General features: G+C 57.4%; 6 protein-coding genes across 6 annotated transcripts; all 6 read right to left on the minus strand.

The window, feature by feature from the left end:
- Positions 1–192: 192 nt before the first annotated feature.
- Positions 193–588, minus strand: DQ04_03351030 (ufm1-conjugating enzyme 1; the record flags this gene model as incomplete). Its single annotated transcript, XM_009312752.1, has 1 exon — positions 193–588. The coding sequence occupies one exon, from the start codon at positions 586–588 to the stop codon at positions 193–195; it is 396 nt and encodes a 131-aa protein (XP_009311027.1).
- Positions 589–1,423: 835 nt separating this feature from the next.
- DQ04_03351040 (putative cation transporter) lies at positions 1,424–2,422 on the minus strand (the record flags this gene model as incomplete). The annotated part of the gene is made up of 1 exon (XM_009312753.1): positions 1,424–2,422. One exon carries the CDS (start codon positions 2,420–2,422, stop codon positions 1,424–1,426), a length of 999 nt encoding a protein of 332 aa, XP_009311028.1.
- A 68-nt stretch (positions 2,423–2,490) lies between these two features.
- On the minus strand, positions 2,491–3,351 carry DQ04_03351050 (hypothetical protein; the record flags this gene model as incomplete). The annotated part of the gene is made up of 1 exon (XM_009312754.1): positions 2,491–3,351. The coding sequence occupies one exon, from the start codon at positions 3,349–3,351 to the stop codon at positions 2,491–2,493; it is 861 nt and encodes a 286-aa protein (XP_009311029.1).
- Positions 3,352–3,776: 425 nt separating this feature from the next.
- Positions 3,777–5,012, minus strand: DQ04_03351060 (hypothetical protein; the record flags this gene model as incomplete). Its single annotated transcript, XM_009312755.1, has 1 exon — positions 3,777–5,012. One exon carries the CDS (start codon positions 5,010–5,012, stop codon positions 3,777–3,779), a length of 1,236 nt encoding a protein of 411 aa, XP_009311030.1.
- A 327-nt stretch (positions 5,013–5,339) lies between these two features.
- Positions 5,340–5,702, minus strand: DQ04_03351070 (hypothetical protein; the record flags this gene model as incomplete). The annotated part of the gene is made up of 1 exon (XM_009312756.1): positions 5,340–5,702. The coding sequence occupies one exon, from the start codon at positions 5,700–5,702 to the stop codon at positions 5,340–5,342; it is 363 nt and encodes a 120-aa protein (XP_009311031.1).
- A 296-nt stretch (positions 5,703–5,998) lies between these two features.
- DQ04_03351080 (hypothetical protein) lies at positions 5,999–9,925 on the minus strand (the record flags this gene model as incomplete). Its single annotated transcript, XM_009312757.1, has 1 exon — positions 5,999–9,925. One exon carries the CDS (start codon positions 9,923–9,925, stop codon positions 5,999–6,001), a length of 3,927 nt encoding a protein of 1,308 aa, XP_009311032.1.
- Positions 9,926–10,653: the final 728 nt, after the last annotated feature.

Consider the following 10,653-nt stretch of genomic DNA (forward strand, 5'->3'; position numbering starts at 1 on the left):
AGAGAGAGAGAGAGAGAGATAGAGAGTGCGAGCGGCAGGAGTGTCCCACTCACAGGGAGGCGACAAACGGGTGTGCACCAATCGATCGCACCACGCCCGCCAAAGCAGATACGAGGGCGCAACACAAACACAAAGCAAACGACCTTCACCCGCACATTTGCCTCGACACGCCCACACACCTCTCTCCCTTACTTATTTCTCCGCTGCGCCAGTGGGCTTGAGCACACCCTCCTCCACCATCGCCGGCACCTCAACCGAGAGCCACGGGCCCAGACCGAGTGCAAGCGCGTGACTGATGCCGAAGTACGGGACGTTGCGCGCCCAGAGTGGGAAGAAGTGCGTCGTCATGCAGATCTTTCCGCCACGGTACATTTTGACCGTCTTCCCCTCCAGCTCCGGCAGCGCAATCTCCGGAGGGGCCTGTGGGTACGTGACAGCGAGGTCGAAGTTCATCTTGAACTCATACTTCTCGTTCTTGTAGTACGTCCAGCACGTGCCGTACCAACGTGTCCCGGCCTCGTTGCTTTCGAGGTGGAACCAGTGGTTGTCGCTCACTTTGTTGTTCTCCACGTACTGTATGAGCGACATGTACTCCTCCTTGAGCCGCTGCGTCCACTTCTCGCCNGTGGTTGTCGCTCACTTTGTTGTTCTCCACGTACTGTATGAGCGACATGTACTCCTCCTTGAGCCGCTGCGTCCACTTCTCGCCGTCGCGCGGGCCGGCCTTTGTCTTGAGCAGCGGAATGCGGGATACACTCTCCTTCACCGCGGGTTCCATACTTGCCTCGGTTGTGTTGCTAAAAGGACAACGCTCTCTCTCTCTCTCTCTCACTCGTTCCTACACACACACACACGACTGCCGATGCCGCGGCCAGCGAAAGAGAAGCGGAATCAAGGAGTAAACAAAATCCCAATAGTGAAATAGCATTAATAGCAATAGATAGCTATTCGCTCCCTGTGCGTCTCTTTACACTTCCACCCCACCCTCTCATCACGAGGAGATGTGCAGTGACGGTAGTGATACTGCTAACGGCTGCTTGTGCGGGGGTCGCATGTGGCTAACGATCAAACTGCGACGTGGGAGGGAAGCAACACGCCTCAACTTCAAACAGGCTTATACACCTTGGCACCAATATGAATAATAATAACAAAACAAGCAGCAGCAATAACAACAACAACATCAACAACAACAACAACGAGATGACCAAAAAAAGTGGTCGCTGTTGCAAATGGAAGAAAACCGAAAACAAAACGCAACACTGAGAGAGAGTAAAACACAGAGGTTGACATTCGCCCATCAAGCCTTCTCCTGACCGACAGACCGACAAGACCCAGAGGCATAGTAAAGATGCATGTAGTACACAATGTATGTGGGTGGGCGGGTGGGTGGCTGGGTGGGTGAAACGATAAAGCCGTCTTGGTTTCACATAAAGTGCTTAAACTTAAACCACACACCAAGCCCTCCTCCCACCACCACCATGAACGCAAAGCAATACATGTGTCCGTAGACGTCTTCCAGGAGGGGCAGGTGAGTAAAGTTCATGCCATAAATAGAGGCAATGAAGCTAAGGGGGATAAAGAAAGCGCTAAATATCGTCAACACACGCATCAGCTCATTCAGTTGATAGGATGAGAGCTGGAAGAGAAGCTGCAGTACCGAGTCTGCATTGGCGTTGAGCTCTTCAGAGAGTGACTTGACATGCGCTATATCCTGCTGTACATCCTGAAACTGCACATCGGTCGGTGCAATGGGAAGTGCACTGCATACATGCGTGTAGGCATCGCCAATGAGGTTCAGAGTGCGTGCGTACACCGATGCTCGGCGTTTGATGTGGTATATTTCCCGCGCCAACGTTGACCGGTGCCGCTCCGGCGAGAAGAGACTCGCCTCGTACCTGTCGAACTCCACAATGGAACGGGTGAGAGCTGTATTGAATGTGTCCACTGACTCCTTTACAAAGAGACTAAGGAGGTACGTTTTCCCGTGCTTGCCGTGCTCAGCCATCACCTGCGGCCAGGCCCGCTTGAGGTCCTCCACAAATGCACAGTGTGTGCGGTGAATCGTAATCACCCGCGTGTTCGTCACGAGAATTGTGAAGCGGTTCGTCAGATCCTGAAAGCTATCCATTGACGTGCTCGCGACGTCCACCGCGTACCGCACGACGAGGCAATGACAGCCGCGTATGACAGTAGACTGTGGCAGTAGCATCGGCTCCAACGCGTCGCTTACGAGCGTCTCGTGCGTGCCGATGTCGAGCAACACCTGCGAGAGTGCACCGCGGTATTCCTCGAGCGCAGCTGTTGGGTGTGCGGTGATGTCGACCCAGTCCCACGCATTGGCGTAGCCGCGTGTGCAGGAGATAAGCAACTTGTGCGAGACACGGCGGAGGCCCATCGCACGCTTCGCCGCCGCCGACACCATGGCGGAGGAGTTCACCCATTGCGCGTCGTTGTGGCCGCCAGCCTTCGCGAACTCGCTGCCCAGCGCATTCACCAGAATGCTCCTGAGGCGCTGGTTGCGCTGCAGCACGTGGTCGCAGAAGGCAGACGGGAGGCTATCATCCAAACGGCCCTTCGCCGANTCCTGAGGCGCTGGTTGCGCTGCAGCACGTGGTCGCAGAAGGCAGACGGGAGGCTATCATCCAAACGGCCCTTCGCCGAAGCTGCCTTTACTGCTTTGCCAGTGGATGGACTCTCCGGCACGCCCTCACGCGCATTCTCCTTCACGTGTGATTCATGCGCAGGACCGTGTACGGCAGCTCGTGTTGATGTTGGTGTTGCTGACACGGCTGCACTCTTTGAAGGCGTTGCTCCTGTTGGTGCCTCCATGAGGACGTTTGCCACGGGTGCCGATGACCCACTCTCTCGCCGTGGTGCAAGCGTGGGCGCCGCCGCTGAACCTTGTAGTGACGCCACGTCTGTCGTCGCCCTCTGCTTCTCCTCGTGCGTGAAGCCGGGAAAGAACCAGCGGGCCACGCGCCGCAGGGGTGGTGGCGTCAAGACGGTTTCCGAAACATCGTCTGCGAACGGCAGCAGTAGTTCGGCACCACCACCACCACCACGACCACGACCACTACTACTACTACTAGCAGCAGCAGCAGCAGAAGTCCCGACGTCAAGCGACTTGCCGTGAGAGCAGAGTTGTGTGCTCGTGTTCACATCAGTAGCCGCACCACCAGCACTGGTAGCAACAGCAGCAGCGGCGTCGTGATTAACAACGTGCTTGCCGGCGCTTCCCCTCGACTGGAGTGCTGGCATGACAAGTCCCACACGCCGACGCACAGCGGCTGACTGGCGCAGGGCTTTAAGGGACAGCTTCCCACACCGCACATACATCGTTAATGAAAGCATAACGACTTGGAAGCGGCGCCCACCTTCGCCTTGGCTCTTTTTTAATTATTATTATTAAAGCAAACAGCACACACGGAAAATAAGAGTGAACCTTCGGCAACAAGTAAGAACCACAACACCGCGCACGGCATACAAACCACCATCAAGCCAAGGCACCCACACGCGGCGTGCTTACCAGTGGCCCACCGCAACACCCCAGCGATGCCGAAGAAGAAGTGGCGGGAGGACACTCCTGAAAGGATCTCGCGCCACAGATCGTGAAGCAGCATGGAAAAGATGCACCGACGTAACTCCCTCTCTTCCACCCACCCACCCACTCACTCACAAACACACACACACACACACGTATATACGCATACACCCACAGTGAGAGAAGGGGGAAAAAAATAGGCCGCATTCGACCTTTGTCCCTCCTCGCTTCGCTGTCATACGTGCTTGCTCACTGACGGCGCAGCCGCGGCCTTCTCCAGTGTCTCGTCGAGCACGCCCCGTCTAGTGCTGTAAAAATCGTCCATGTGCGGGGACATTGGGCGGTAGAAAAACTTCACTGGCTCCGGTAGGACGTCACTCCGCGACTGTGCAAGTTTACTCACGTTTAGTTTCACCCGCTCAAAGCCATGGTCGCGCCACACGGGCTCTACACGCACCATGTACTCGCACAGCCGCGCCGCTATAATTTCCACCACGAGAGACTTGAGGCAGATCTCACCAAGCAGCATCAAGTGCGGGGGAAACGTGTAGCCAGCGGGGTGCTCCTCGCCGGGCAACGTCAGCCACCGCAGCTGGCCCAGCAGCTGCCGCACAAACACCGCCTTCCGTGAGAAGGCTTCCTCGTCCTTGTCAGCAGCACTCTTCCCACCGGATCCCCCCGCCCCACTTCGCTGTTGTTGTTGTTGCTGTTGCTGATCCGTCGGCTGCTGCACGAACCCATGCGTGGCGGAGGAGTGCACCGCAATGCCGCCCAGCCCCAAGGCAGCAGGCGAGCTTGCTTTGTAGTCCGCCTTCAGAGCCACCTTGTCGAGGGTATAGAAGCCGCACAGGTCGTACACCGTTTCCATGTTATACGCACACGTCACGAAGTCCACAAGGTTAGAGTAGTCCTGTATGTGCCCGTTGGGGTAGAGCCGCATGAATGGGCCGAGGATGTAGCGGTGCAGCACCAACGCGCCCTGATGGTCCATCCCACGCAGGCCGCCCTGCATACGGTGCAGGTACGTGTCCCGTGGTTCGCCAAAGTAGAGCATCTTCGCCTCCTCCAACGCGACGAGCATCGCGTAGAGTTCGGTGCGGTGCCCCCGCTCATACCCGGTGTAGAAGCGCTGGTACACTTCAATGGGAAGTTGCAGCTCGTCAAGGAACACTGCGAGAACCTCCTCAGGGTTCCACCGGCGCGGGAACTCTACCATCTGCGTGTAGTGCATGTCCATCAGTGCATGGTCCTTGCGGCCGTGATGATTCACCCACAGCGCCACCGGCTCCTTGCAGAGGTCACACCACTCGGGATTGCGAAAGACCCAGTTGCGCTTCTGCACGATGCCATTGACGATGGACCAGATGGGCACGTGGCCGCCCTCCGTCACATACGGTGAGGGAATGTTGGCGGAGCCCACCGGCGGGTTTTGCGCCGTGTGTTGCAGCCGCCACAGCGTCCTGCGATGCATGCGGCAGCACCAGTGACAGCAGCAATCCTTCCTGGGTCTTTTCCCTCCGTCTTTTTGCTTCGTCGTTTCGTGGTCTCTCAGCTCCCTCCCCTTCCCGCTGAAGTACGATGCCACGAAGCGTAAATGAATGGAGGGGGCGTAAGACAAACAATACAAGTGGCACAGCAACAACAACAACAACAACAGGCATCGAAGAAGCGGGCAGGAGCAGCAATGTGTCTACAGCTCAGAAACACACACACACTCACACAGAGAGAGAAAGACACACCTCATACTGTCACATCGAAAGAACATCAGCAAGAAAAAACAACAACAGCAACCGATCTGCTAACACTGCCTGCGCTGCGTCAGAGCGGTGAACATCAGGTCGGTCGGCACAGGCGGTGTGGGGATGGCTGACACGCCACACCCATCGAAGTGCGACACACGAAGAAAATGGCGGGCCGCAGCGACTGAAATTGCACCACCACCACCACCACTCCCACTACCACCACCGCTATCGACACCGCTGTGGAGGTCACCGGCTCCACGCAGCGATGAGCGACTCAAACCGCACAACGCTGCGCGAAGCGCCTTGTACTCCGGCGAAGCACCCGCGCTGTTGCGGTGCGCCAGGAACACGTCAGTTTGCTGAGGCGGCGTTAGGCCTCCAACAAACACAGAGGAGCTCGACAGCGCCTGCTCGTACATCTCCGCCGCCTCCACTCTTAAAAAAAAAAAAACCTCCGGCATTTCAACACAGGGAGGAGACGGAGGATGCCGCAAACACAGCAAAAGCAGCAGCAGCAGCGTGAGGGCGGCGCTGCCAAAGATACATGGCACTTCAAGTACACACGCAAGCATACATCTCTCAGCCTCTTTCTCTCGCTCGCTCGCTGAGGGTCGCCAAGCCTACGAAGCAAGCATCGCACAAGCACAGAGACAAAAAACAAAACGCCGATTTCCATCAAGTACGGACGTTATAACCGAAAGGTATGTTGCCAACTTTACATGATTGCATCGTGGTCACAATACTCCATGCTCTCTAGAGTTTCCATCATATGCACCGCCTTTTGCGTGTCGAGCAGCTCACGACGCCTGAGGAGGAGGCGCCACCTGCGCTGAATCAACGTGGCGTTGACATCACTGAAGTGATCAGCCAGAACATTCAAGCTGGAACGCCATCGCAAGAACGTTTGCAGCAACCCAACTGCTTCCAATCTCTTGCGATATGCATCCACGTCTCGCACAAACCACCTGGGGTGGCGCTTCTGAAGGCCTTTCATGATGACGTCGGCCACATGAGGCGGAACTGGATGGGCCTCTGAATACGCCGTCGTGTCCACCAATGAAGCAGCGAGGGAAAACTTCCCGTTGGCGTTTACAATATGAGGATGTGTCATACCGAGCGAGGCGTTATCGAGCAGCTCCGCCTTGCGGTGGTGAAGCGTTAGCAGCCCTTGCAACTTCTGCTGGTAAATGAGGATCCAGCAACGCGCCCGGTAGCCGCGTGTGCAGCGCTGCAGCAGCAATACTGCATCCACTCGCACGCGTTGCTTCTGCTGTGCCTCTTCCTCCTCCTGGAGTCGCAGTTCCTGCCGCTTCCACAGCTCTGCCTCCTCCGCCTCGTGACGCTGTTGTAAGATGCGCCGCAACTCCGACAGCTTTACCGGCTCAAGCGGCGTCATCAAGTCCCCATGCCGCCGCGCCTCCGCGGTGCGTGCCTCCCAGGCGGCAATGACATCGCCCGTAACGCGTTCCGGTGACAGCGGGAATATTTGCAATGCCGCTGTGCCGCCGGCCCCAAGAGAACCGAACGCCTCCGCCGCAGACAGCTGACCGGTGACAAACTGTATTAGGGCATGCGTCTCACGTTTCCACTTCGACAGCTTACTATACATGTACACGCGACAGGCTCGCACAATAACACGCGCGGCGATGCTTTCTTGAATGCGGCGCAGCCGTCCAAGGCGTGTAGTCTGCATGCAGCTGCCCCTGACCGGAAGTGCGTACAACCGCCCCGTGAACGTCTGCGTCGGCGTGCTCTGCAGGCTGCGCTGCCGCAGGTTGCTTGCAGAGGACGAGAGGCGCGTCCCTGACGTGAACCGGCGACTTGCGTCGTGATTCTCCTGGAAAACGGTGGTACCAGACACCTTCTGAATCCCCAACGCACTCGGCAGCCCTAAAGGAGCCACATTCTCTGGTGCCGCATCGTCGCCGGCTGCCTCTAGCGTCACCTGCTGGTCGCGGTGGTAGCTAAGACGCAGTAGGATCGTCAGTGTCAATCGCCGGGCGAGAAATCGGCGCACGTACCTTTGAATGGTGATGGCGCCTTCTTCGCACTTGGACATATCCACTAAATGCACCTCCACCGCGGCGGCGCGGCGCTTGCGCTCATTTTTGGCTCTCAGACTGCGGCAAAGACACTGCACCCGCACCGCCGCCTTGTGTAGTACAAGACACATGCTCAAACTCGCAGCATCGATGCACGTCCAGTCCGGTTCTCGACGAAGTTCATCCAAGGAGAGGAACAAGACCAACTGCGGCATCTCCGTCGCCTCACTATGACGGCGCGTAGTGGGCTCCGTTTCGAGACAACTGTGTGTCTCGCCTATACTACCCCGTGGTAATGCGCGCAATTGTGGCGTCCAAAGGACAGGGTTCTGCTGCTTGAGACGATTCAGAGCACCTCGAACCGTCTCCAATGTGGAGAGACGCGGCGCACCACCACCACCAGTAGTCACTGCAGCAGGATCTCTAGGCGGAGACGCTGACGGTGGAGGCACGGGCAGAATACCGCCACACTTTGTGAGGCGTCTCTCTTTTTCCACTTGCTCTTCTGCCCGCCTAACCACAAGGGAGTGCACATCGGGGAAGGCAATGTGAATAGACCCCTGAAGCATCGTGAGACGTCGCTGTGCTGAGGTGGGGGGTAGGCCAGCGCTCTTTGCCGTCGAGAGCGTCTCCTCAGATATCAAGTCGCTAGATTTTTTCCCATCAAGCCAGGGAGTCACCTTCTCATCCGTCAACGTCGCTATCCGACCTCCGTTGGACGCCGTGGTCGTGACGCTGGTCACTGGAATGGTGGGTACCAGCTCCTGCTCAAAACGGGTGTTGCTGACTTCCCCGTTGTCCAGCCTAGCAATGCCCTCCACAGGCAGCACCTCACGGCTGCCGGCTGCCATCTTCACCGTCGGTGTGGGCGCACCCCCCACAAATGCCCCACTGCTGTTCAAAATAGACTCAGCATCCAGCACTTCTGTGACGGGAAGCAGACGCGACTCCAACGCCGGTGACACAAAAACAGCCCCCCGCTCACTAGTTGCCGCATGAAGTTTGCGACGACTCTTCCATAAGGCTGTGTCCTCCACCTGCACCACTCGTTCCTGTGGCTTGAAGAGGCCAATGTGATCCGCCGCCTTAAAGCGCATCTCCCCAACGGCAGAGCTCAGTTCTACTCTTTTCTGCCGGTAACTCTTGTACACCTCCTCCAGCTGCTTTCGCGCCGCACACGAGAGGGATGAGGTCAAATCTGCGGTGTCCGTCCATTGCTTCCTGCAGGAGTCGTCACTCAACACCTCGGATAGCCATCCTGTTGCTGTGTCCCGAGCAACCACACGTTGAAACGGAGTAGAAGTGCACGTGCTCTTTTCACTTTCCTTCGTTGCCGTTTTTGGCGACTTCAACGGTGACGGCACGCCTTGATGGAGATTCTTTGCTGACAATGCACTCTTCCTCGAGAGCACACTACACGTGGAACTGTAGGACGGCAGTTTCACAAACATATTCTCAGTCATCACGTCGCCGCTCTGATCCCGATCCTGAGCCGCGCTTTCCCTCCCCATGTCGGTTCCGTTGAGGTTGTCTGTCGAGGGGTGCTGTCGCTGCAAGAGAGAAGATGCTCGATCGTGGAGAGCCTGCATGAGGGCTGCTGCATGGTCTTTTGTATCGTTCGCTGATTTAATGGCAATCGCCGTCTTCATGACGTACGCGCCCGCGTCTTCTTTGAGGCGGTACATGACATTACCTGAGGGAAGCGTGGCGCTGCCTAGCTCCGCCGAGCGCGGTCGCACGAGTCTCACGCACCCCGGCGACAGCTTTCGTCCTGTTGCTGCCCTCGTTTTGAGGGTTGGCAGCGTGTATGGGCGCACACGCGATGCCTCCGCCTCGATTGAGGGTGGCTCGGTTCGCTCTGCACATGGCATAGCATTCGCCGTCACTCCGCGTGCCTCGGGAACAACAGCAACAGGAATAGCAGGAGCAGCAGGAGTCATTGCGGCATCGCCAGCCAGCGCTTCAGCGTCGTCCTGGTCTTCCATTTCATCAGTCAACCGCCGCGCCTCCGCTCGCCTCGCGCGAGCGTCAGTAGACACGTCGCCGTACCCATCGGCAGCGCTGCGCAAAAATGGCTGACTTTGCGTGACGAGTGCCGGCAGGATCGGCGGCACCTTCCAGCGGTTGAGTCGTGTGCGCCGGCCGAATGAGACGCCGCGCTCCGGCGGACTGACAGGTCGCTTTTCGACGCCCTTAAAGCTGCCGCGCGCCGCCTCGTCCTCGCCGGTACGCAGGAGCTTGCGGATGTAGTACTGCGTGTCACGCCCTGTGCTCTTTTTGCGCGCCTCCTCGTACTGTGTCTGTAGCTGCGTGGTGCGCAGCAGCAGGGCGTTCATGAGTAGGCGGTCCTCACCGGTGGCGCCCTGAATAACGGTGCGGCCGCCGCCCTCCACGTGCTGCTCCTCCAGGACTTGTCGGCAGAGGTCGAGGCAGCGCCGCAGCTCGGGGAAGCGGCCCTCCAGCAGCAGCAACTGCGCCACGACGTGTGCACTCTTCACCCAGTTGTACACAGCGTAGATGATGTCATCATCGCTCTTGGTGTCATCGTCGTAGTATCGCTGCAGCTCACGCATCTGCAGCTTGATTGAGTCCAGCTCCATAGCTCAGCCGCAGCTTCGCAACGCGCCACAACACACCGCAGTCACGATCCCGCAAACCGTCTTTTTTCTTGTTCCTTCTTTTCTTCGCCGCAACCCTCCACTCTAACCTGCTGTCCTGAGAGAGGGGTGAGGGGGAAGGGGGAGCAGGCACAGTCGGCCACAACAGCCAGCAGCGAAAGGATTGGCGCCCGCCATCAAAACAAAAAATCAGAGCCACCACGAGAGGAGCAATAAAAAAACAACGACAACGACGACCAGCGACAAGACGCCATAGGCAAATGCCGTTTCCCCCTTGCACGGCTACAGCGTCACTCTTCTCGCACGCATTCCCCAGTCTTCTCGCACCACCAGCTTCTGTGTATGTATCTGTGTGTGTGTGTGTGGCGCGCGAGAGACCGGTGGGGCATGGGCGCGTCAACGAGGAAACAAACAGTCGCGAAAACGGCGCGAGCGTGAAAACAAAAGGAGGGATTCAACAAGGAAAAAGAGCTCAACGCAAAGAAAATGAAGCACACACACACGCACAAAGCAAAACAAACCAAAGAACCATGATCAAGAGGAAACACACATTCCGACAAAACCCTGCTGTGCGGCATAAGCAGCAGTAGCGGCACTGAAAGCAACGCCGCACAGAAATCTGCACTCCCCTCCTCCTCCTCCTCCTTCTTTGCACCACTACTCCCCTTTCCTCTTGATCTCTCTCTCTCTCCCTCTATATATATATATAT

Source organism: Trypanosoma grayi, assembly GCF_000691245.1.
Source record: "Trypanosoma grayi strain ANR4 Tgr_335_V1, whole genome shotgun sequence".
Lineage (NCBI taxonomy): Eukaryota > Euglenozoa > Kinetoplastea > Trypanosomatida > Trypanosomatidae > Trypanosoma > Trypanosoma grayi.